At 41.6% G+C, this 26542-nt stretch overlaps 3 protein-coding genes across 9 annotated transcripts in view; 2 read left to right on the top strand and 1 right to left on the bottom strand.

Annotated features, from left to right (window-relative positions):
• Window positions 1-8326, top strand: part of LOC101838660 (intracisternal A particle-promoted polypeptide) — a 33043-nt gene extending 24717 nt beyond the window's left edge. Inside the window, exons 8-9 of one of the 2 annotated variants that reach the window (XM_005072062.4) lie at window positions 285-505; window positions 7892-8326. In XM_005072062.4, the coding sequence (XP_005072119.1) occupies window positions 285-505; window positions 7892-8116 (446 nt within the window). In that variant the 3' untranslated portion in view covers window positions 8117-8326. Of the gene's footprint in view, window positions 1-284; window positions 506-2112; window positions 2255-7891 lie in introns of those variants that run through there. The other variant, XM_040756913.1, reaches the window with a different exon arrangement.
• An 11364-nt stretch (window positions 8327-19690) lies between these two features.
• On the bottom strand, window positions 19691-24291 carry Tmem69 (transmembrane protein 69). 4 transcript variants are annotated; one of them, XM_040756912.1, is made up of 4 exons: window positions 23561-24291; window positions 22620-22721; window positions 21670-21751; window positions 19691-20818 (listed from the first exon to the last, which is right to left on the bottom strand). In XM_040756912.1, the coding sequence occupies exons 3-4, from the start codon at window positions 21709-21711 to the stop codon at window positions 20105-20107; spliced, it is 756 nt and encodes a 251-aa protein (XP_040612846.1). In that variant the 5' UTR covers window positions 21712-21751; window positions 22620-22721; window positions 23561-24291; the 3' UTR covers window positions 19691-20104. The 4 variants fall into 4 exon arrangements, with proteins under 4 accessions (XP_040612846.1, XP_040612843.1, XP_040612845.1 ...); XM_040756909.1 differs by having other exon boundaries at window positions 21670-21805; window positions 23561-24289; XM_040756911.1 differs by lacking the exon at window positions 22620-22721.
• Window positions 23910-26542, top strand: part of Gpbp1l1 (GC-rich promoter binding protein 1 like 1) — a 34701-nt gene continuing 32068 nt past the window's right edge. Inside the window, exon 1 of one of the 3 annotated variants that reach the window (XM_040756907.1) lies at window positions 23910-23927. The gene's annotated coding sequence lies outside the window, so the exon portion shown is untranslated. Of the gene's footprint in view, window positions 23928-24404; window positions 24563-24598; window positions 24977-26542 lie in introns of those variants that run through there. The other 2 variants (XM_040756905.1, XM_040756906.1) reach the window with 2 other exon arrangements.

Here is a 26542-nt window from a genome sequence, read left to right as displayed (position 1 = left end):
TTTGTTATGTATACAATGTTCTGCCTGCATATATGCCTCAAGGCCAGAAGAGTGAACCAGTTCTCATTACAAATGGTTCTTAGCCACCTCTCCAGTCTGTATTTTGTATTTTTTAGAGACAGGATCGCACTATGTAGCTGTAACTGTAGTCTTGGAACTCGATCTGTAGACCAGGCTGGCCTTGAACTCAGAGAGATCTGATTGCCTCTGCCTCCTGAGTGCTGGGACCACCATAGTTGGCCTGTTTCTTTACAATAGAAACTGAACACAAATCTGTTTTTCAGGTTTAATTTATGTAGTTGGAGGGATCAGCAATGAAGGACTAGAGCTTCGTTCTTTTGAAGTTTATGATCCACTTTCCAAGCGTTGGTCTCCACTTCCTCCTATGGGAACCAGAAGAGCCTATCTTGGGGTGGCAGCACTCAATGACTGCATCTACTCTATTGGAGGGTGGAATGAGACACAAGATGCTCTTCATACTGTGGAAAAATACTCCTTTGAAGAGGTAGGTTGGATGATTTCAAATGTTCAGTGTCTTATTTTCTTTCAGTAACTGTTAGATCTTTAGTGATCTGTTCTCTTTCACTCTGAAGTTTTGGCTAGAGTGTTATAAGAAGTTGGACCATCTCAGCTAGCCAATTTGGAATTGTCTTGAGCAGTTTTATTCCAAAGCTGATCCTTGAGTGCTGCTTATTGGCTTGATGGCATCATTATGAACCAGGTAGAATCGTTGTTGTGGGGGCCCCATCTTCCTTCTGGAGACTTCAGAGATTGCTATTAGGAAAATCCATTGTTCATTGTGGAAAACTTACACATTATTAATATCAAAACGGGAAGTTAAAATTTTTGATATATATGCATTCAAAGAAAGTTACCATAGAGATGAAAATAAGTATGGGGAGAAGTAGAATTTTGGGGAGTTAATCTAGTCCCTAGATTTTTGGTTTTCTTTTGTCCTACCCCAGTTCCCAGTTGGCTCCCCCCCCCAAGACAGGGTTTCTCTGTATTGTTTTGGAGGCTGTACTGGAACTCTCTATGTAGACCAGGCTGGCCTCAAACTCACTGAGACCTGCCTGCCTCTGCCTCCTGAGTGCTGGGATTAAAGGCATGCGCCACTAACGCCCGGCTCCCAGGTGGCTCTTCTGATATGAGACAGAAACTGTGAAGTTTTCTTTTAATGACATGCTTGGATTTAGAGAAGAAGCCAAGTCCAAAGCCAGCTCTGATTTTTATTTATTTATTTTGTTTGTTTGTTTTCTTTTCTTTCTTTCTTCTTTTTTTTTTTTGAGATGGAATTTCTCTGTGTTGCTTTGGATCCTGTTCTGGAACTCAATATAGACCTTGACCTCACAGAGATCCACCTGCCTCTACCTCCCGAGTGCTGGGATTAAAGGTGCCACCACTGCCTGGCTCAGCTTTGATTCTTAAATTAGTCAGGACTACAACTATTCTGAGAAGTAAAGAGATATAGATGTTTAAGTAGTGAGGTTTTACCCCACAGAGAATATTGGTACCATAGGTCAGATTTCTCTTAGTGTGGTAATTTTTTCAGCTAGATGTCCAAGGTCTTTTGATTTCTTAAAGATGGGTGTTTCTATTTTCCTGTAAAGACAAAAACAGAAGCCCTGCCACAGCCCTTGTGAGTTGCCCTTACAACTTGTAGGATCATCACACCAGTGGATGAGCTATCTTTTCTCCTTACCAAGAGGCTTCTGCTGTTCTAATAGAATTGTAATTAATTTTGATGATATCCATAGCTTTTCTTTTCCTTCTACTTCCCTGTTTATTAAGCATTTTTTTTTACTACCGCTTGTCCTGTAGGATTGTGTGGTATACCTGTAATATGTTTTATATTATAATTCAAAAAATATTTCATTTTACTAGAGACATATGCTGGAACATAGTCAGTTTTAATTTGTGAAGGTATACCCATGATGGCCATAACTTCTAATAGGTGTGTAATTATAGAATCAGTCTTTTCAGAACTCAGAAAGAGTTGCCCATTGAAATCCTGGAAATATGTCTATTGTATGGTATACATATTTTAATTTTCCAAGGTTTGCAAAATGAAACCATTCATTTGGCAAATTTCATTTCTTTGAATACCTTTAGGGTTACTTCCTTCAGGTCAAGTGTTGGGGACTGCTAGAACCTTGAACAAAATGGAGTCTGTCAACCGTTTCTTGGCCTTCTGCCTACGTGACTGCGAGCACACATGCCCTTGAGACAAAGGAAAAGGCTAACCATAAAAGTTAAATTTACACAGGGCAGCCCACCCGCCTAGCCAGAGGGAAGTAACCCTTACAGAGCAATTGTCTTTGTTAACAAAAGATTAAAGTGTTCTGTTGAATACTTCCTACCCCTCCCTAATTCCTGCACCTGACTTACGCTGACAAGCATTTGTGGAATGCGACTGATGACTGATGGAAAATTACAGCTTTGTCTCTACCTTATTTGGTGTATATTTGAGTTGGGACTTGATTGACATGCTTGTACCACCCCCTGAGGTTCTTCCTCTATAAGTTCCAGCTCGCCCCCCAAAATAAACGCTCTTGATCAGCGAACGTTGTCTTGAGCCTGTTTCCCTTAACCTCTTGAAGTTTACTTTTACGATCGGATCTGCTCGTGAAGGCCCACCAAATTAGTAGCGACCCTCATCACCTCATCCCCGTGGGTCGGGGGTCCCCTGCGGGGGTCGCAGTCAAGGAGTTTGGCTATAGAAGGAAGAAGTAGAACATATTTTTACAATTTCCTTTACTTGGATGGAAAAATCATTTTTTTCTTTTTTTTTTTTGGTTTTTTTTTTCGAGACAGGGTTTCTCTGTAGCTTTGGAGGCTGTCCTGGAACTTGCTTTGTAGACCAGGCTGACCTCGAACTCACAGAGATCTGCCTGCCTCTGCCTCCCGAGTGCTGGGATTAAAGGCGTGCGCCACCAACATCCGGTGGAAAAATCGTTTTTTAAACCTTTGCTATTTGACATGGTATTTTTAAATGAAATTCTGAGGCCTCCAGAATGCTTCCTATTAATAATCGATCAATTTTATCATTACCTTGTGCTAGAGGACCTGGCAGACCTGTATAAGCTCTGATGCGATTATACATATACATATGTGTATATGTATATATTTATATATGATGACTCCTATTCCTGATTATCTCCTATAACTGTATAAATAAGAAGTTAATTCTTTTTCATCAGGAAAAAAATTCAGCAGCTTCAATGTGTAAAACAACTCTTTCTATGTATTGATAGTCAGCAACTTTATTGAAATGTTCTGTAAAACCCATGAGTACTATAAGAATGTCATAAAATTCTGATTTTTGCACAAAGTTGTAAAGGCATTGAACCACTTTACTTAAGTTTCTAATTTATATCCTGTCTTACCTGATTTGTTTCCATCACTATAGAACATAGAGATTGGTATTTTCCTTACCATGTGCAGAAGGACCCAAATGGTTCTTTTTTTTTTTTTTTTTTTTTTGGTTTTTCGAGACAGGGTTTCTCTGTATTGTTTTTTGGACCACGTCCTGGAACTCGCTTGGTAGACCAGGGTGGTCTTGAACTCACAGAGATCCGCCTGCCTCTGCCTCCCGAGTGCTGGGATTAAAGACGTGCGCCACCACCGCCCGGCCCAAATGGTTCTTTTTTTTTTTTTTTTAATTTTATTTTCTAGTTTAAATTTAGATAAGAATCAAGGTTGCTTCACAAGTCAGTTCCAGGTCCCTCTCCCATTCCCTCCCTTCCTCCCGTGCCCTCCCCCCCCCAAATGGTTCTTTTTATGAATTTAATTCTCTCACTTTTGGCATAATTGTCACTAATCTGTCCCAAAAAGTTACTGCAAGCTCTTTGCTAGTATTTATTATTTTTCCATAAAGAGGAAATTTCCTCGTTAGTTAAAGGTACTATAATTTCTGCTGGGTCCATTTCTGTCAGTTGACAAAGTCTTAATTTTCCTTTTAAATCAAATCAGAAATCTTTTCCACATAAGTCTTTAACTTCTTACTCTGTTGATGTGGTAGGAATATCCATTCCAATATAATATCTTCCCTCTGCATCCAAATCCCCTAAGGGGATTGCCTAGAGGGAAATACAACCAGAGTGCAGTTAAGATTTGGATCTGCAAGATCAACATGTGCATCTCATATTTTCTTTTCCACCAAAGCCAATTCTCTCTCAGCTTCAGCTGGTAATTCTCTTGGACTATTTAAATCCTTGTCCCCTTCCAGGGTCTTGGCCAAACTATTCAGTTCATATTTTTCTACTCCAGTAGTGGGCCTTAGATAGGAGATGTCTCCTAGCAATCTTTGAAAATCATTAAGAGTCTGCAATCGATCTCTCCTGATCTGTATATTCTGTGGTCTAATTTTTGTATAGACCTATCTTATATCCTAAATAGTTAAAATCTCCTCTCTGTATTTTTTTTTTCAGGAACAATTTGTAATCCCCAGTGAGGCAAAACTTTCTTTACTTCTTTGAACATGTTTCCTAAAGTGTCTTTCTTTGAATCAGCCAATAAAATATCATCCATAGTTGAGTGTTGGTGGTGCACACCTTTAGTCCCAGCACTTTTGAGGCAGCTGCCAGCCAGGTCTACAGGGCGAGTTCTAACACAGGCTCCAAAGCAATACAGAGAAACCCTGTCTTGAAACAGTCCCTCACCCCCAAAAATTTCATCCTTATAATGATGAATTATAGATTGTGGAAACTGTACATGAATTATTTCCAACAGTTTTTGTACAAAATATTGGAACGAGGGGGAGCCATTTAATATTCCCTGTGGGAGGATCTTCCATTGACATCCTTTGACCAGCTGAGAGTTGATATAAGTAGGCACCATGAAGGCAAGTTTTTCCCTTTTTCTTACAAAGGTATAGTGAGGAAAGTCTTTTAAGTCGATAACTATAGTAGGTCATTCTGACAATACAGGTGGGCTTATGCAAGCCTTGCATCAGGTATCTTTGGTAACCACCTCTTCCTTCCAGTTCTGGATCCGGTCAGCCAGCAGTTTGTGCATGCCCTCACAGCACCCTCAAACGGGAAGTAGACAATGGTGTTTGTTGGCTGAGGTGCAGATGGACACATGGCCTCAATACTGTATAGGCAGTGACAGATCTTGGGCAGACGCCTTTTCTTTAAACTTTTTATCTCCTTTAGCACTGGACTTTGCTCCACTATGCTTCCTCCCGCTTCTTTCCTTAACTGTACATTTTTCATTTTTCATTGCCTATGTGCTCTTTTCCCATTGTAGATTTGCATAAGCATGACCACTAGTAACCACACAACACTGTTAATACTAGGCTGTCTTGAAATCTCTGCCATTTCCAATAATCTAAAACTCTTCAACTTAGCCTCTGAATGAAAAAAAGAAATAAAAATAAAAAAGAAAGGACATAACTGTTCCTAGGTATGGTGAAGAAGATGGTCTGTTGTAGATAAAAGGGAGAGGGTAGGTAGAAGCAGAGACATCTGGAAGAGTCCAGAGTGGACATGAGCAGAATGACCTGGGTCATGGAGTGGGGGTGGGAGGTGGAGGATATATTACCAGGTGCAGCAGCCAGAAGGCCACTGGTCCAAAAAAGAGTGTATAACCAAAATGTCTGGATTGTATGGAGAAAGGGCAGCCCATCTCCAGGCTGGAGAATTCAGGGTGGAGGGTGGGGTATGCCAGCCATACTCTGTAACAGGTAGGGACTGTGGGATGCTAGGAGAACTTGGTGGCCAGGTCTACTTTGATATGTTAAATAAGTACCTCAGCCTTTATCCTGGGTTTGAAACTTAATAGCCTCTAGCAAATTTTTAGGACAAGGACAGAAAGCAGCTCTATTCTTCAGCAACATATCACAAGAATGGTCTCTGGGCCACTTATTAGTATATTCTTCCCCTCAATCTTCTTGGGCAGAGCATCATAATTTACATTGCTCTCATCAACAAGTCTTACATGCTCCTACTAGTATGGCCATTAACCCAGCTAAAAGCGTCCAGCTGATTTTGTATATGGTACTAGCTTCTGGTTTAGTCATTGATTTTTTTGCTGCAAAGAGACCATGACCAAGGCACTCTTATGATAAAAAAGCATTTAACTGGGTTTTTCTTACAGTTTCAGAAGTTCAGTCCATTATCATCATGGCAGAGAGCATGATTGTATGCAGGCAGGTGCTGTAGCAGAAGCTAAGAGCTACATTCTAATTCATAGGCAGAGAGAGAGAGAGAGAGAGAGAGAGAGAGAGAGAGAGAGAGAGAGAGAGAGAGAGAGAGAGAGAGAGAGAGAGAGAGAGAGAGAGAGAGAGAGAGAGAGAGAGAGAGAGAGAGAGAGAGAGAGAGAGAGAGAGAGAGAGAGAGAGAGAGAGAGAGAGAGAGAGAGAGAGAGAGAGAGAGAGAGAGAGAGAGAGAGAGAGAGAGAGAGAGAGAGAGAGAGAGAGAGAGAGAGAGAGAGAGAGAGAGAGAGAGAGAGAGAGAGAGAGAGAGAGAGAGAGAGAGAGAGAGAGAGAGAGAGAGAGAGAGAGAAAAAGAGAAAGAGAAAGAGAGGAGAGGTATCCTAGGCTTCTATGGACTTTTGGAACCTGAAAACCCACCCATAGTGACACACTTCCTCCATCAAGACCACACTGTTGCATGATAAAATAAATGACCCAACGGCTGATATTGGGGTTCAAGCTTTTATCTGAAGATGAGAAAAATAAACTAGCTCTTACCACTACCTCAGGTTGAAAGGGCTGATCCTGCTGCCTCTACTCAGTGTGGCTGGAGAACCCTGAGACTTTAATGTCTTCCTGTCCTCCTTGATACTGAGCCTTCCAGTCTTCAGTGTGGCTGGAGAATGAATGCCTCCTACTGAATACTGAAGACCCTGCTTCTATCTTTTATACCCCTCTAGTGCTGGGATTAAAAAGGCATGTGATCTGTTACTCTTCTAGACTGACTCAATCTCGTGTATCCCTGGGTGACCTTAAATTCAGAGAAATCCCTCTACCTCTTGATTCTGAGTTTTAGGATTAAGTGTGTCCACCACCTCCTAGCTTCTGGCTGCTGGGATGAAAGGTGTGTACCTGGCTTCTATGGCTTCTGACTCTCTTTGCTTTCTGAATCCTCAAACTTTAATGTATGTATGTATGTATGTATGTATGTATGTATGTATGTATGTATATCCACACCATACCTCCTAATCCTTTCAAATATTACCATTAACTGATGATGAAACAACCAAAAATGTCACCTTATGGGTACCATTATTATTCCATCCACCACAGGTAGTAAGTCCTTTTAACTGCTGAGTCATCTCCCTAGCCACCTAAATAAAACTTTTGAAGAATCTTTCAAAAATAAAAAGCCTTTTAATATATAAGCTTTTCTTCCCTTAGGATTTTGTCATCTCTTTGTTTTGAATATATTGCTTACTTGCATTTCATAGGCTTAGGTTCTCAGAATGCTGGCTTAAATGACCCCTAAGCATTTTAAAACGGATTTATTTATTTGTATGGGTGTTTTGCCTGAATGTCTTATACTGTATGCATACAGTGCCTGTAGAGTCCAGAAGGAAGTATTAGGTACTCTGGAACTGTAGTTACAGAGTGTTGTTAGCCACCATGTAGGTGCTGGGAACTGAACCTCAGTCCTCTGGAAGACCAGGCAGTGCTTTTGACCACTAGACCTCTCTCCAGTCCCTGTATGTGGTGTCTAGATCATTAACGGATCATATTTATATAGTCGGGTGAGTTTATCTATTCTCTAGACTCAAATGTTTTATCAGGCCTGCCAAAAAGTTTATTTTAAAATGTTGTATATACTTACTTGAATTGTTGGAATTAAACATGTCAAGCCTAGAATATATTTCTCAGAGATTTTATTATTTTATGACACTATTAATGTTAATTCTTTTCTCACTTTCTTAGGAAAAGTGGATTGAAGTTGCTTCAATGAAAGTGCCTAGAGCAGGCATGTGTGTTGTGGCTGTCAATGGTCTCCTGTATGTTTCTGGAGGCCGCTCTTGTAGCCATGATTTCTTGGCCCCAGGTACCTTGGACTCAGTTGAAGTTTACAACCCTCATTCAGATACATGGACAGAAATTGGTAACATGATCACTAGTCGTTGTGAAGGTGGTGTTGCTGTACTATGACACAGAAAGCATAAAAGCACAGGAAACATTTTGAAAATGTAGGTTTTGACATTTTATAAATCAAACATATATTTGTGATATGACCCTCTGATTCTTTTGAAGATTACATGTATTGAATAGATACATAAGAGTGATTTTTTTCTAAAAAATTGAGTAGGAATGGATATGAAATATATCTTAATAAAGACACATACGGATTTCCAAATCTTAGCAACAATAGAAATGGTATTTGTCCCCTACAGTTATTCAGTTATCAATAGAATCCTAGTTTAAAAATTGTTTGCTAGAAACTCCTGGGAAATAGTGCCTTTGACTATCTCTCTAGTACAGTACAATTGTAACACAGCCTGTATACAATGTAAGGACAATAATCTCCATGAGACAGTGTAAATATTACTACTTCATGATTGGTCCAGAACAGTGAACCTGTCCTTCAATGGCAGGAGTTCACTATCCCCAAGCACTAAATTATTAGGAAGGACATAGTAAATATTTGGGGGTTTTGTTTTTTATTTTATTTTTTTTTGTTTGTTTTGTTTTTTATTTTATTTTTGTTTGTTTGTTTTTGAGACAGGGTCTCTCTAGATAGCTCTGAATGTCCTGCAACTTTTTTTTGTTTGTTTGTTTTTTTGGAGACAGGGTTTCTCTGTATTGTTTTGGAGGGTCCTGGAACTCGCTCTGTAGACCAGGCTGACCTTGAACTCACAGAGATTAGACTGCCTCTGCTTCCCGCGTGCTGGGATTAAAGGTGTGAGCTACCAACGCCTGACGTAATGCCTACTTTTTACCAGTGTGCTAGGATCCATTCTCTAGTCCTCATGCTTGGGCAGCAAGTGCTCTTTTTTTTTTTTTTTTTTGGTTTTACGAGACAGGGTTTCTCTGTATTGTTTTGGAGGCTGTCGGTCCAGCCTGGCCTCGAACTCACAGAGATCCGCCTGCCTCTGCCTCCCGAGTGCTTAAAGGCGTGCGCTATCAACGCCCTGCCTAATTTTTTTTTCTTTTAAAGACCACAAGTAATGTAATTGAGAATCAGTTTTCAATCTGGTGTAGTGTCTCTCACACCTTTAATCTTAGTACTTAGGGAGAGGACAGAAAATCACCATAAATTTAAGGCTAGCCTGATCTACATAGCAAGGTCCAGGCCAGAAGTAGCTATGTATTGTGGTTCTGCCTCAAAAAATGTAACTTTCTTTTTTTTTGTAAAAACATAGATTCTTATTCTGTAGGTCTGGCTTGGAACTTCCTATGCAGATCAAGCTGACCAAAAACTCATAAATCCAACTTGCCTCTGCCTCCTGAGTGCTGAAATTAAAGGTGTACATTACTGTACCCAATTGTAACAAATTCTTAAAGTATGTACTATAATTCACCTACAAATTAGTATTTTGAAAGTGAAACTGGGTAGTCAGCTTGAAAATATGACTAGCTTCTCTGGAAGACAACATATTTGAGATTAGGGAAAAACTTGAAGTAACTGAAGATGAACAATTCAGAAGCACTTCCTCATCAAAATAGTTGACTAGAATCTGAAGCTCTGTTTTCTGTGTATATATAAAAAAATTTTATAGTCATTTCAAACTTACATTGCTCAATGAGAATGAGGCCTGGTGTGATGATGTATTAGTTTGCTATTTCTGCTGTTAACAATATGCTACAGAAATTTAAGCAAAGGGTTGAGCAGGTGGCTTGCTGCTTACTTATAAAGACCAGAGTTCAGATATCCAGAGATTCACTTAAATGTGGGTTTGATGTGGTGGGCTGCATCTAATTTTAACCTCAGAAGGCTGAGGTGGCATCTCCAGAGCAATCTATATCAGCCAGCTCTGGGTTTGATGGAGACATCCTTCACCAATGATTAAGATGGAAGAGTGATCAAGAATGATTCCTGCCATTGACCTTGGGCCTCCACTCGTACAAAAACACACATATACACACCACACACACATGAAAATTGTCATGGGGGGGCAGCAGTATATTGACTCCTTTGGAGGCTAGAAGTGTGAAATCAGTGTTGGTAGTTACTTCCTTTTGAGAATATGAGCAATGACCTGTTCCATGCCACTGAACTGGTTTGGTAGGTGGCCATTACCATACTCACACGGTATTTTTTTCTATATGTTCCCAAATGTTGCTTTTTTTCTTTTTCTTTTCCTTTGTGTAAGAGCTCTAGCTATTCTGGAACTCACTTTGCAGACCAGTTGGAGATCCAGCTATCTCTACTTTCCATTAAAGGCATGTGCCAACACCACCTGGCCCGAATATTCCCTTTACAAAAACATTAATTATATCATGTGAAAGTTCATCACAATCACAAAATAAACCTAATTACATAAAGGCCCCCTTTATGAAAGTCACATGACTTAACTAGGGGTTAGGAGTTCAAAAGTTTGATTCCTAATAGATCTATAAAAAAGTAAACAGTCACTCTTTTGATTCACTTATTTCTTTGTTCCTTATCTGGGACTATTTTAGTCTCTGTAATCAAACTCACATAGATCTTGCTGCCTGGGTCTGGGCTCTGCCACTGAGGCTTCCATCCTGGCAGAGGCAGCAGGAGCCAAGGTACCATAGTTTCCTGCTTCACCCATGGAACTAGGACTAGACCAGCTGCCAGTGCTTGAGGACTGCCACGATGGCTACCATCCCAGAGGCAGGAGCAAACTCACCCCAGCATGCTAGTCTCCTGCTCTACCTATGTGATTAAGACTATCAGGGCCTGTCTCCAGGCCACACTCCTGTGCCTAGATTATACTACTGGGGCTCCCATCCATCCCAGTGGGATCCAAAGCACCCCAGCATCCTAGTCCATTTTTCTACCCATGAGACCAGGAAGTGGAGAGATACCAGAACAGTGGACTTGCCTACACCCACTACAAGGGAATCCTGGTCCCACACCCATCATGAGAGGAAGAGGCACCCTCTGGAACCCACTGCAAGAACATATGGGAAGGAGACAATATAAAAACACAAGGATCAACAGAAAAACCAATATGACACCGCCAGAGTCCAGAGATCCTAGCCCAACAAGACTGGAACACCCCAACACGAATGAACTAGAAGAGAATGACATAAAAAACAACTTCATGGAAATGATAGAAAACCTCAAAGAGGATATGAGAAAATCCTTTAAAGAGATGGAAGAAAAAACAATCCAAAAAATTCAAGAAATGGAGCAAAAGACAAAACAAAAATTGCAAGAAACAATTCAGTCAGTGCAAGGGCTGAAATCTGAAATAGAAACAATAAAAAAACCACAGTCTGAAGGAATGCAGGAAATAGAAAAGCTGGGATAATGGTCAGGTACTACAGAATACAAGAGATGGAAGAGAGAATATCAGGTGTTGAAGATACACTAGGAGAATTAGATTCATTGACCAAAGAAATTTTTTTTTTGATTTTACGAGACAGAGTTTCTCTGTATTGTTTTGGAGGCTGTCGGTCCAGCCCGGCCTCAAACTCAGAGATCGGCTTGCCTCTGCCTCCAGAGTGCTGAGATTAAAGGCATGAGCCACCAATGCCCGGCTTGACCAAAGAAAATTTTAAGTCCAACAAATCCCTAACACAAAATATCCAGTAAATATGGGACACCGTGAGAAGACCAAACTTAAGAATAATAGGTATAGAGCCGGGCGTTGGTGGCGCACGCCTTTAATCCCAGCACTCGGGAGGCAGAGGCAGGCGGATCTCTGTGAGTTCGAGGCCATCCTGGTCTACAGAGTGAGTTCCAGGAAAGCCTCCAAAACAATACAGAGAAACCCTGCCTCGAAAAACCAAAAAACAAACAAACAAACAAAAAACAATAATAGGTATAGAAGAAAGTGAAAAAAACACACCTCAAAGGGCCAGAAAACATATTCAACAAAATAATAGAAGAAAACTTTCCCAACCTAAAGAAAGACATGCCAATGAAGGTGCAAGAAGCTTACAGAACACCAAATAGAGTGGACCAAAAAAAAAAAAATCCCCTTGACACATAATAATCAAGACCCCAAACATGTAGAATGAAGAAAGAATATTAAGAGCAGCTAGGGAAAAAGGCCAAGTTACATATAAAGGCAAACCTATCAGAATTGCACCTGACTTCTCCATGGAAACTATGAAAGCCAGAAGGTCCTGGATAGATATTCTACCAACATTAAGAATCCACGGATGCCAGCCAAGACTGCTGTATCCAGCAAAGCTTTCAATCAATATAGATGGAGAAAACAAGATATTTCATGACAAAACCAGATTTTTTTTTTGTTTTTGTTTTTTCAAGACAGGGTTTCTCTGTACTGTTTTCGAGCCTGTCCCGGAACTTGCTTGGTAGACTAGGCTTGGTCTCAAACTCACAGAGATCCACCTGCCTCTGCCTCCCCAGTGCTGGGATTAAAGGCGTGCGCCACCACCGCCCGGCGACAAAACCAGATTTAAACAATACATATCTGCTAACCCAGCCCTACAGAAAATTCTGGAAGGAAAACTCCAACCCAAGGAAGTTAACTACAACCAGAAAAGCATTGGCATTAGATAATCCCGCTTTACCAACAGGCAAAAGAAAAACCGGTGGAAATCCACATACAATTCCAACAACAACAACCATTCCAAAACAAACAAGAATGAGCTATCAATGGTCATTAATTTCCCTTAATATTAATGGTCTTAACTCACCCATAAAAAGACACAGGTTCACAGAATGGATTCGAAGACAGAATCCATCCTTCTGCTGCATACAAGAAACACACCTCAGCTTCAAAGACAGACATTATTTCTGAGTTAAGGGTTGGGGAAAGATTTTCCAATCAAATGGACCCAAGAAACAAGCGGGGGTAGCAATCCTAATATCTAACAAATTAGAGTTCAAACTAAAATCAATCAAAAGATGAAGGAGGTCACTTCATACTCATCACAGGAGAAATCAGCCAAGTCTCAATTCTGACCATCTATGCCCCAAATACAAAGCCATCCATGTTCGTAAAAGGAACATTACTAAAACTCAAAGCACATATAAAACCTCACACACTGGTAGTGGAAGACTTCAACACTCCACTCTCACCACTAGACAGGACCACAAGACAGAAACTTAACAAGGATACGAAGGACCTAATAGAAGTTATAACCCTCTCTGTGAGTTCGAGGCCAGCCTGGTCTACAAGAGCTAGTTCTAGGACAGCCTCCAAAGCCACAGAGAAACCCTGTCTCGAAAAACCAAAAAAAAAAAAAAAAAAAAAAGTTATAACCCAATTGGGCTTAACAGACATCTATAGAACACTCCATCCAAACACAAAAGAATATACCTTCTCAGCTCCACACGGAACCTTCTCAAAAATCGACCACATCCTTGGCAACATAGCAAACCTCAACAGGTACAAAAAAATTGGAATAACTCCATGTATCTTATCAGACCATCATGCCTTAACGTTAGAATTCAACAATAACACAAATTGCAGAAACCCTGCAAACTCATGGAAATTGAATAATACCCAATTGCACCACTCCTGGGTCAAAGAAGAAATAAAAAAAGAAATTAGAGACTTCCTAGAATTCAATGAGAACAAAGACACAACATACCCAAACTTATGGGACACTTTGAAAGCAGTGCTAAGAGGAAAGTTCATAGCACTAAGTGCTCACATGAAGAAACTGGAGAATAGTCACACTAGAGAATTAACAGCACAACTGAAAGCTCTAGAAAAAAAGGAAGCAAACTCACCCCAGAGGTGCAGACACCAAGAAATAATCTGAAGGCTGAAATCAATAAAGTAGAAACTAGGAAAATGATACAAAAAAAATCAATGTAACAAAGAGTTGGTTCTTTGAGAAAATCAACAAGATAGACAAACGGCAGAATATGAACAAGCAAATTAACAAAATCAGAAATGAAAAGGGAGACATAACAACAGACAGTGAGGAAATCCAGAGAATCATCAGGTCATATTTTGAAAAGCTTTACTCCATAAAATTTGAAAATGTAAAGGAAATGAACAATTTTCTGGATAGCTATCACTTGCCAAAATTAAAACAAGAACAGATAAGCAATTTAAATAAACCTACAACCCCTATGGAAATAAAAGCAGTCATCAAAGTCTCCCAACCAAAAAAAGCCCAAGGCCAGATGGCTTCAGTGCAGAATTTTACCAGAAATTCAAAGAACAGGTTATATCAATTCTCTTCAAAGTATTCCATGCAATAGAAGCAGAAGGGTCTTTGCCAAACTCTTTTTACGAGGCTTCAATAACATAGATACCCAAGCCACACAAAGACACAACTGAGAAAGAGAACTTCAGACCAATATCCCTCATGAACACTGATGCAAAAATACTCAATAAAATACTGGCAAATCGGATCCAAGAACACATCAAAAAAACTCATCCACCACGATCAAGTAGGCTTCATTCCAGGGATGCAGGGATGGTTCAACATACGAATATGTTTATATGTAATCTACCATACAAACAAACTAAGAAACAAAAATCACATGATCATCTCACTAGATGCTGAAAAAGCCTTTGATAAAATCCAACACCCCTTCAGGGATAACAGGAACATACCTAAACATCATAAAAGCTATATACAGCAAACCAACAGCTAACTCTAAGATCAGGAACAAGACAAGGCTGTCCCCTCTCCCCATATCTCTTCAATATTGTACTGGAAGTTCTAGCTAGAGCAATAAGACAACAAAAGGAGATCAAGGGGATACAAATTGGAAAGGAATAGGTAAATCTTGCACTATTTGCAGATGATAGTTTACTTAAGTGATCCAAAAAACTCTACCATGGAACTCTTACAGCTGACAAACACCTTCAGCAATGTGGCAGGATACAAGATCAACTCAAGAAAATCAATAGCCCTACTATATACAGACGATAAAAGGGCCGAGAAAGAAATCAGTGAAACATCACCCTTTACAATTACCACAAACAACATAAAATACCCGGGGGGAACGCTAACCAAACAAGTGAAAGACCTGTATCGAAAGAACTTTGAGTCTTTAAAGAAAAAATTAAAGAAGACCCCAGGGAATGGAAAGATCTCCCATGCTCTTGGATAGGTAGGATTACATAGAAAAATGGCAATCCTGCCAAAAGCAATCTACAGACTCAATGCAATCCCCATCAAAGTTCCAGCACAATTCTTCACAGACCTTGAAAGAAGAATTTTCAACTTTATATGGAAAAACAAAAAAACCTAGGATAGCCAAGACAACCTTGCTCAACAAAATAATGTCTGGAGGCATCACCATCCCTGACCTCAAGCTCTATTATAGAGCTATAGTCCTGAAAATGGCTTGGTATTGGCACAAAAGTAGACAGGTAGACCAATGGAATCAAATTGAAAACCTTGAGATTAATCCACAAACCTATGTACACCTGTTTTTCGACAAAGAAGTGAAAATTATACAATGGAAAAAAGATAGCATCTTCAACAAATGGTGCTGGGCTTAACTGGATATTGGCATGTAGAAGACTGCAGATAGATCCATGCCTATTACCATGCACAAAACTTAAGTCTAAATGGATCAAAGACCTCAGCATAAATCCAGCCACATTGAACCTGTTAGAAGAAAAAGTGGGAGGTACCTTTGAACGAATTGGTACAGAAGACTGCTTCCTGAACGTAACACCAGTAGCACAAACACTGAGGTCGGCAATTAATGGGACCTCCTGAAACTGAGAAGCTTCTGTAAGGCAAACGACACAGTCAGCAAGACAAAAAGGCAACCCACAGATTGGGAAAAGATATTCACTAACCCCACATCTGATAGAGGGCTGATCTCCAAAGTTTACAAAGAACTCAAGAAAATAGTCTCCAAAACACCAAAGGATCCAATTAAAAAGTGGGGGAATGAACTAAATAGAGAATTCCCAATAGAGGAGTATAAAATGGCTGAGAGACACTTGAGAAAGTGCTCAACACCATTAGCCATTAGGGAAATGCAAATCAAAGCAACTCTAAGATATCTTACTCCTGTCAGAATGGCTAAAATCAAAAACACCAATGACAGTTTGTGTTGAAGAGGATGTGGAGAAAGGGGAACACTCCTCCACTCCTGGTGGGAGTGCCAACAGCCACTATGGAAATCAGTATGGAGATTCCTTAGGGAAATGGGACTCAGTCTACCACAAGACCCAGCAATTCTACTCTTAGGCATATACCCAAAAGATGCCCATTCACACAACAAGGATGTCTGTTTCACTATGTTCATAGCAGCATTATATATAATGGCTAGATCCTGTAAGCAACCTAGATGCCCCACAGCTGAAGAGTGGATAGAGAAAATGTGGTATATTTACACAATGGAGTACTACTCAGCGGAAAAAGACAATGGAATCTTGAAATTTGCAGGCAAATGGAAGGCACTAGCATCCTGAGTGAGGTAACCCAGACACAAAAAGACAAACATGATAGATATGGATCAGGGGAGTGTCAGTTTACAATCCCAGTGCCAGTGAGTCTGGGAAATTGGGAGGTTCCCAAGAAAGATGTATGATACCCCAGAGAAGTGGAATGAGGCAAGATCTCCTGAGCAGATTGGGAACATCGGTGGAGGAGAGAGGGAACCAGGAAAAAGAGAGGGGGATAAGAGGAGGGGAGAAGAAGGCATACGGGAGCAGGAAGGTTGAGTGGAGGTAAGAATAGAGGAGAGCAGGATAAGAGATACCAAAGTAGACGGAGTCATTATAGGCTTGAGGAGAGAGCTGACACTAGTGAGATCTCCAGAGATCTACAAAGATAACAGCAACTGGCAAACTAAGCAGTAGTAGAGAGACTACATTACTAGTCCCTCCTTGATGGTAAGGTTGATAATTACCCTATATGCCATTCTAGAACCTTCATCTAGTGACTGATGGAAGCAGAGACAGATACCCACAGCTAAACACTGAACTGAACTCCTGGAACCTAGTGACAGAGATGGAGGTGTGATGACCAAAGGGGTCAAGACCATGATGGTAAAACCCACAGACAGCTGACCGGATAAGGGGGAGCTCTTGAATCCCAGACTGATGACTAGGGGTCAACAGGGGACTGATCCAGACTCCATAAATGTAGTGTCAGTGAGGAGGCCTCAGAAATCACTGGGGCCTTGGGTAGTAGATCAGTGTTTACCATGGTGTCTGAATGATATTTGGGAGCCCATTCCAAATAGGATGCTCTATCAGCCTGGACACATGGGGAAGGGCTTACGTCCTGCCCTGGATGAAATGACAGACTTTGAAGATCCCCCCAAGGAGGGCCTCATTCTCCCTGGGGAATGATGTGGGGATGGGGTGGGGGGCTGGTGGAGGAACAAGGGAGGAAGGGTGGGAGAGGAAGCTGGGATTGACAAGTGAAGCATTCATGTTTCTAATTTAAATAAAAACATATATTGAGGGAAAAAATAGATCTTAATACAGTGTGTTAACCTTGAACAAATGAGAAAAATTAATACTTATAAACCAGTATTATTAATGTACTATACCAACTAACCACATAAAACTGGTATACTCTTTCTCAAAGTTGACACAGAACCTGAATCTTAAAAAATTCAAATGTGAGCCGGGCGTTGGTGGTGCACACCTTTAATCCCAGCACTCGGGAGGCAGAGGCAGGCAGATCTCTGTGAGTTCAAAGCCAGCCTGGTCTACAAGAGATATGTCCAGGGCAGCCTCCAAAACCACAGAGAAAACCTGTCTCGAAAACCAAAAAAAAAAAAAAAAAAAAAAAAAAAAATTCAAATGTGTATATATGCATATATCTATATATGACCTATAGCATCAGTAGCACAATGGCTTTTCTTCTACATTCACTTGAATAAAATGTAAAGACATCTAGTGTATATTCCATTAAAAAAAAACAAAGAACAAAGTTTTGTTATTGTTGTGATATCTGGAACATTTTTTAAAAATAGCTTCTCAATTATCTGGAACAAAAACTAAGAAATCTGTCCAGCTTTTCTGTAAAAGTGGCTTTTGTTATGACACTGCTGTCCACTACTTTTACAGTCATAGATCATTTCAGTTCACAAAACTGAGTCATGTCAGATAAAATAAGCTTAGACAAGCCAGGTACAGTGGCGGATGCCTTGAATCCCAGCAGTTGGGAGGCAGAGGCAGAGGCAGGCAGATCTCTATGTGCTGGAGACCACCCTGGCCTGTATACATAGTGAGTTCTAGGGCAGACAAAGCTACATACTGAGACCCTATCTTAAAAAAAAAAAGCTTAGCATGCAATTTCCAATAACAAGTACCTTTATTTTCAGCATGTCATGGACTTCCTAATAAAGTAAATGTATTCATTTCATGATAAGTGAATTCATGTTTACTAGATTCTAATAGATTTCTCATCTTGTCTTTTACAGCTCTTAATATATTCAAAACACAAGCCGGGCGTTGGTGGCGCACGCTTTTAATCCCAGCACTTGGGAGGCAGAGGCAGGCGGATCTCTGTGAGTTCGAGGCCAGCCTGGTCTACAGAGTGAGTTCCAGGACAGCCTCCAAAGCCACAGAGAAACCCTGTCTCAAAAAACCAAAAAAAAAAAAATTTTTTTTTTTTTGGTTTTTTGAGACAGGGTTTCTCTGTACAAAACACTGAAATGTTTAAGTAGATGACTATACAATTCACAAAAAGATGACGTAAACTAACTTCATATGACATAATAAAGGATTAGATTTTTTTTTTGGTTTGATTTTTTTGTTGTTTTTTTTGAGACAGGCTTTCTCTGTGTAGCCAGGCTGGCCTCAAACTCACTGAGATCTGCATGCCTCTGCCTCCTGATTGCTGAAATTAAAGACATGGGCCAATATCACTTGGCTAAAAGAAAGAAAAAAATTTATGAAGAATAAATTCCCACTGGGCAGTAGTGGCACATTCCCAGCCTTCAGGCAGGCAAATCTCTGTGAGTTTGGGGCCAATTTGGTTTACAGAGCAAATTCCAGGGCAGACTCTAAAAAGCTACAGGGAAACCCTGACCCTCCCTCATCCCCCAAAAGAAAAAGAAATTTCCACCAGTAAGAGGAAAAAAGAAGCCGGGCGTTGGTGGCGCATGCCTTTAATCCCAGCACTCGGGAGGCAGAGGCAGGTGGATCTCTGTGAGTTAGAGACCAAGCCTGGTCTACCGAGCGAGTTCCAGGACAGGCTCCTAAACAATACAGAGAAACCCTGTCTCGAAAAAAAAAAAAAAAAAAGAGGAAAGAAGAGCCAAATAAGAAAACCAAGTGTGAGCCGGGCAGTGGTGGTGCACGCCTTTAATCCCAGCACTCGGGAGGCAGAGGCAGGCGGATCTCTGTGAGTTCGAGGCTGGGCTGGACCGATAGCCTCCAAAACAACACAGAAAAACCCTGTATCGAGAAACAAAAACAAACAAACAAAAAAAAAAAAAAAAAAAAGAGGAAAAAAGAGCCAAATAAGAAAACCAAGCGTGTTGCTAAAATGCAACTTACAAGCAAGAGATGGAGGTCTCAGTGGTCAAGACCATGTGTTATGGAACCCAAGGTTGGTCCCCCGCCCAGACAGTGAGTGGCTCAGAACTGCTTTAACTTCTGCTCCAGGGAACCCAATACCCTCTTCAGGCCTCTACAGACACTGTACTCTGTACACATGCACTTCATGACATAACTAAGAAAAATTTTTTTAATCTTAAAAAAAAATTCAGGTTTATAAAACTTATAGCCAAGTAGCAAATAATATCAGTAGACTTTTCAGTCCTACCAGTAAAAATAACCACACAGAGACCATATTAATTATTAATACTCAGCCAATAGCTTAAGCTTGTTTTTAGCTAGCTCTTATAACTTAAGTTAGCCATTTCTATTAATCTGTGTGCTGCCCCGGGGCTCATTTATCTCATGTACTTACTTCCCATCCTGCTCACTTTAAGTCTCATGGTGTGTCCTCTGACTCCACCTTTCTCCCCAACATTCTCTGCCCTGAAAAATCCTGGCTTGCCATTGGCTAATGCGCTTTTTTATTAACAATGAGAGGAACACGTCTTCACAGTATGCAGGATTATTCCATTGCAAAATAGTTTTACATTTCTAGTTGACTAAATCTCTTGGGCCCTTTTTCTGGATAAATGTTTTTAAGTAGTAAAGTGACTATAAATGAGAAAAAAGCCACTAAAGTACTTACTATCCTTAAGGCTTTGAACCAGTTGGGATAATGTGGCAAGAGGAAAATTTCATTATGTAATGCTATCCCTAAGCCCATTATTACTATGACTATGGCTTCACTGAGTCTTTCAGAAAAGAGGATGGCAATCCACGAAAATAGAACAGGACTCATACTGCTAGCTAAATTAATGTAGTCTGGTTTGGCTGGACTACTTTCTGGCAGAGTAAAACCCCATCTGACCCCTCCCAAGAAAGCTAGGAAACCAGCTCCATAAGCCATCTGAGTAAAAGCTAGTATGGGGATATAAGACTTTGTTATGACCATAGTGAGTGGTGGAGCAATAAAGGGGACTAACCCCACCAAACTTATATATAATGCTGGCTTTGGGCTATAGGGTAGGTAAGTGATGGTGCTTGGTGGCCTGGGGGGAACGACTGCTTCCTTCTGATGTCTTTTAAAGTTGCATGGTGATGCATGATAGCATTGTATCTTCTTCATACACACTTGGAATGATATGGAAAGCCAAGTCCTTGGAGACAAAGGGGAAAGGTTTTGCTGAAGAGATGCCTTGGAAGAAAGTATATCTATTCTGTTGGCTCTGCGTATCACTGTAGAAGGGTACTTCAGCATCTATAAAGGAAATAGAATCAGGAGACAAAGTTTAAAAATAACATGTGGTACACAGACATGTATGCAGGCAAAACCCCATATACACTGGGGTTGGACAGATGGCACAGTGATTAAGGACACTGACAGTTGCTTCTGAAGACCCAGGCTTGATCATCCCCCCACCTCCATGGTGGCTCACAACCAGCTGTAATTCTAGTTCCAAGCAGATCGGACACCCTCTTCTAGCCTCTACATGCACCGCACACAGTGGCACACACACATATATACACCTAAAATTTTTATCTCAAAATTAAAAAGGAACAGCTATTTAAGAATCTTGATAAGCCCTCAAAAACATGCTAAGAATGATCTCATGTTGGTCTTTACTCCTTTTGTCTCCAGTTAGAATGTTTTTCTTTCAACTACCTACATGGCCATTCCTTCATTTCTGACCCGTCTACTTATATTATAAAATCCTGTCTATTATTTTCTGATAGGATTTATTCTTAGTCGAGTGAGTGAGTGAGTGTGTGTGTGTGTGTGTGTGTGTGCGCGTGTGCGCTCGCCCTCAGAGGAAGCATCAAATCTTTTAGAGCTGGAGTAACACTAGTTGGATGCTGGGATGTGCAAGGTGGAGTTATTTCTCCTGGTCCTGTCTATTCTTGATATTCCCTATCATCCTTCCCTAATACATGCTTCTCCAAAGCAGTTGCTACTTGACATAGTAAATATTTTACTTATTCATAATTTATTCATTGTTCTCCTTCCTTACTAGAATACACTCGGAACACACACACACACACACACACACACACACACACAAACAATATTGCCCTAGCCAGACAGTAATGGACAAATTGTGCTCAACTAACCTTTGAAGAGGCTCCAGAAAATTTCTGGATGAAGTGAAGCATACTGGTCTCTATTCAGAGTCTTGTTCCAGAAGATGCAGTTCTGATTAATATATTTTTACAACTAATTGGACTAGCTGAATTTGAAGCAAAAGTGCTATACAAAAAACAATATATCACTTAGTTGCCCTCATTTTATACATTAATTTTACAAAAGTAATAAATCATGAGAATCTCTTCGATGGAACACCATTTCTTTTTCCTGATTGTTTATAGTTCTGGCTGTCCAAAAAGAGCATTGTGCAGAAACTAAACATCTGGATTTAGTAAACATCTCTTACACTTCCTTAGATGCTAGTTTTCTCATCTTTTTTCTTTTTTTCTTTTTGGTTTTTCGAGACAAGGTTTCTCTGTGGCTTTGGAGGCTGTCCTGGAACTCGCTTGGTAGTCCAGGCTGGTCTCGAACTCACAGAGATCCGCCTGCCTCTGCCTCCCGAGTGCTGGGATTAAAGGCATGCGCCACCAACGCCCGGCTTCTCATCTTTAAAATTAATGGTCATACCATTTGTTCCCATTAAATATCTATCCTTGTTAGTTACTGTCTACTTCAGAGCTTTGGAATTTTTACACTTAAAATACCATTCGGGAATTTTGTAACTACTGGTAGCAGGTGGTTTTGAATTGGGAGTATTTAAAGAAAGTGTTAGGCTGAAGCCCAGAGACGGCAAGTGCTGAGGAGAGTAAGGACAGAACGCCTAGGCTCAATTCGCCCAATCTACATGAAAACGATCAAATGTTCTCATGTGACCAATGTAACAAGCACACTGAGAGCCTCAGGCCGACATTTTAGATAGGAGCAGAATTTAGATGCAAGGATCCTTGGGACGTCTAGGCTAACAAGACCTCTATTTACCTGTCCCTAGTGACACCTCAACCTCCCAAAGTGTCCCCTTTACAGCCCTTATACATACTTGCCACCGTCGCGCGGCGGAAAAGCTGAACTACAAATTCAACCAGGAACACAGAAACAGCACTTCCGGCGACTGGAATCGCACAGTCCCCACTTCCTGAGGCTAGAAAATTAAGTCCGGGTGGGAACTTACTATAGCAAGTTCCGATCTCGTCTTTCCGATTTTGGGGCGTTTCCCTTTCTCAGTTATTTTATTTTTATATGTGTGTGATCGTACACTTGAGGTGCGGATCCCCTACAGTATATGTACTGGGAGCTGACCCTTGAGCAACTTCTGCAGCCCCGGAGGCTAATCTAAATTTAATTCTAATTGATGTCAAGGTACCTTACTAGTCTCTATTCTAGAATTTGAAACCGGCAGACTAATCTAGCAGTTCAGGAAGGCGGAGTACAATTTTTGAAACACTCCCATGAACGGTAGAAGAACTTAGGAGACTTGGAGCTAGACTTGTGTTATTTGGACGAATTAGTATCTACGGAACTTTTATTTTATTTTTAAAAACAAGGTATCACTTAAGTGTGTTACTCTGCTGGGCTGGGACGAAAATACAACGTGGCTGAGGCGGCTGGACCCATCTCTTTTGCATTTGGCTCCTACTACTGGGCAGGGGTGGAAGGAACGAGTCTGTTTTTACTTCCATTCTCTTTACTAGTACCTAGAAATTACATTGAGAAATACAGAGGCCTAGGAGCAAAATTCACAATGAATTAAGGCATTAAGAGCCTTGAGCTTGGAGGTCATCCAGGAAGTAACTTTAAAAAAAAAACTTATCCACTGTGTGATTTAGTTTAAGTGCCTCCCCATCTGCCATTAGCCGGCCACAGGAGCAGGCACCAAGCATTCTTGGGTCTTTTTTTTTTTTTTTTTTGAGACAGGGTTTCCCTGTGGCGCATTTTTGGGTCTTTATGCAAACAGCTGAAAACAAACAGGAGCTCACTTACACAGGGGTCCACTGTGCCCAGTTCCTCACTCCTCTAGGTAGTAGTACAACGTGCCGATGCGTTCGCTTCTAGTAGAGAGAGACTCGGGCAGCAGTCGACGTCTATTCCCGTCTCTGCTCTGGATGTGCCGCCTCTTCCTTTTAGCGCAATACCCAATGGAATGCTAATAAACCCAGAAGCAAAAACCAGGCTGGACCAGAATTCCAACCAGCGCCTGGGTGGCTCCAGTATGTCTGCAATGCCCAAGAACTACAACTCCCGGCGGGTAGCGCGCCCAACACCGCTGCGCATGCTTGTAGTGCTGAGGTCTATGGCACGCCGAAGGCTGGAGTCTCAACGACGCGTGCACGTGGAGGAGGAGCGAAAGGTGTGCAGGGGTCGGAAAACACGCTCTTCCGTAACTGGTTGGCTAATTCTGGTAGTTGGCGAAACATCTGGTTTACAAGTGAGGTGTGAGAAGGTGAAGAAAGAACGGGCGGGAAGAACTGATACAAATATACCCACCCACATTCACATTCACGTGCTCCCAGGCCGGAGTCCCGGCAGGGAGCTTTAAGGGGAAGTGTTGAATTCGGCCGGTCCCTGCCTCACGAGCAGCGCGAGAAAAGACGAAAGTCTTCGCGGAAGGGAAAGCCGGCTAGTCTGGCGTCGCGCTAAAGGGCGCCAGGGGCGGGGCGGGAATAACCGCGGTTGGAGCGGCCCAACGTTTCCAGAGCGAGCCGCGGGCGCCGTGCGGGGTCACCGAAGCACGGCCATGCGCATGCGCGCGCGCCTTTGCTCGTGGGCGTGTGGGAGGCGGGCCGGAGCGGCAGAGGGAGGGCCCAGCTGGTTGTCGCTCCTCCTCCGCCGGCTCTGCCCCCTCCTGGGCCTTGTGGGCCGGGCAGCCATTTTGGGAAGAGCTTTGTTATGGTTGTGGGCTCGTCACCTCTGCTGGTCGGAGAAGCTGGGGGCGCGTTCTTAGACGCCGCGACTCGCCCTTGACCGTAGCCCCGCCGCTGCCGGGTGAGTGCGAGTTCGGGACATCAAGCAGAAGTGGACCTCGAGTCGCCCCGGCACGGGCTCTGCTGCTGCCTGACTGGCCGCCTATGAAAACTAGTTGGAGGAAGGTCTTGCACAGGTGGTTGGGTGTAGGTCCGCCTGGTGGGCGAGCGGAACTGGGAGTCGTCTAGGTGGAACGTCCCCCTCCCCCCAACGGGAGGAGCCTTGCACACTCGCGTCGCCGCGGCGGTTCCAGAGAGCTCCGACTTCAACTTCGGTTCTGGGTCGGAAACGCTCACCTGCGGCTCCGGCTCCTTTCCAAGAGTTCCGGCTTAGTGGTGGTTGAGTGACTTCGTTTACTCGGCTCTTACCCTTTCCTTAATAAGAGCCGAAGGCTCTGTTTTCCAGTTAAGAGAACCTTAACGAGGAAAAAGTCGTGTAAGTCAGATCTGGGGAAAAGGGAACTTTAACGCCCGGAGTCCGGGTTCCCCGGGGTGGTGAGACCTTTTCCCTCAGATTTTCTTACCAGTTACCTACCGCACTCGTCCTGTTGGGAAGGAGGATTGGTCTTGAAGTGGTCTCAATAATGATTTCTATTCCATGCTAAATCTCCCCAACCCACAATTTTTTTTTTTTAAAAAACGAATCTAAAATGGCTGTAGCCTGGGGAAGTACCCTGTTTAAATGCTTAAATACAGTAACATTTCGGTCGTTTTTCCCTGTGGGACATTGGCCGTTTTTGCAATGGGCCTCTCTGGAGAGGATAGGTGAAAACAAAGGTGAGTGAGTGAGGCTCAGGAAGTTTACTTGAGAAGTTTACATAAGAATGGGTGCGGTTTTGTTTTTGTTTCTTGATAGTGGCGAGTAGTGCTGAAATTCTGCTGTAGTACCAGTTTTGTCTGCCGCTTTTGTGCTCTGAGGTTGGCTTGGGTAATGTGTTGAATAGTTTTACTTTAATGTTTTTTGGTTACTCGGAAAACCTGAAGTTAGTGGCTGTTCATGTTTTTTGTTTAGTAATAACCAGCTTTCCTCTGTAAATCTCATGATAGAACTCAGGAGACCGAAATTTGTAGTTTGTGGAGATCTCAGGTTTTTAAAGGTCGTTTTCACTTCAGATTCCACGAAGTTTAGGTGTGGGGACACCAGACGCGGCATTTAGGTATTTATAAAATAACAGTTTTGCAAGTGAAAACATCTTCAGAAGTGGAATGCCAGGTGTTTATGCCTTTTTAAAAAGTCCTTTTTTTTCCCTCAAAACAAACAAACCCACGCAGCCAGAAATTAACAGAAACAGCAGAAAATTTTAGTTTTTGGAAAGGTGTGACTGAGTTGAAGTCACAAGATAGCTGATCTTTCAGAGACTTTGTTTCAATTCCTTTCACACATTCTTTTAAACCGGAGGTTTTTGTCTGTTCTTCTAGGAATTTTACTTTTTATGTGTAGGGGTATTGTGCCTGCATGTATGTCTGAGTACAGTGTGCATGTACTTTCCTAGAACTGGAGTTGGACATTTGTGAGCTGCCATGTGGGTGCTGGGAATCAAGCCTGAGTGCTCTAGAGGAGCAGCCAGGGACCTTAACTTTCTCTTCGAAGAAAATCATGTAAAGTTCTTTTCATGAATTATAAGTTAATTGCTTTCTGTGTTGACATTATTACTTAACAGTATTTGGGAAGAGACCTTATTATAAATTCTGAGTGTTCTCAAAATGGCTTGCATTTGTTCATCCAAACATTCTTTCAGTTTATTATGGACAATGTGCTTTCAGGATTCTTGAAATTGGGAAGAGGGATGAGAAGCCTTTATTTGAATTAAACATGTTTTTAAAAAGATTTATTTATTAAGTGTGCAGCATGTATGACCTGCAAGCCAGAAGAGGGTGCCAGATCTCATTACAGATGGTTATGAGCTTCCGTGTGGTTGCAGGGAATTGAATTCAGGACCTCTGGAAGAGCAGCCAGTGCTCTTAATCTCTTAGCCATCTCTACAGCCCTTAATTTAACAAT

The sequence above is a fragment of the Mesocricetus auratus genome, unplaced genomic scaffold (genome assembly GCF_017639785.1).
Source record: "Mesocricetus auratus isolate SY011 unplaced genomic scaffold, BCM_Maur_2.0 Super-Scaffold_100014, whole genome shotgun sequence".
In the NCBI taxonomy this organism is placed as follows: Eukaryota; Metazoa; Chordata; class Mammalia; order Rodentia; family Cricetidae; genus Mesocricetus; species Mesocricetus auratus.
Note: the sequence above shows the minus strand (reverse complement) of the source record. Positions and strands in the feature narration are given on the sequence as shown.

Excerpts from the sequence above, each read along its gene's own strand:
- Tmem69 (XM_040756912.1), bottom strand. The coding sequence starts at position 21,711 with ATGCTTCACTTCATCCAGAAATTTTCTGGAGCCTCTTCAAAG. Across the intron at positions 20,819-21,669 it reads TTTCTGGAGCCTCTTCAAAG|ATGCTGAAGTACCCTTCTAC; the intron begins GTTAGTTGAGCA and ends TTTCCTTTATAG.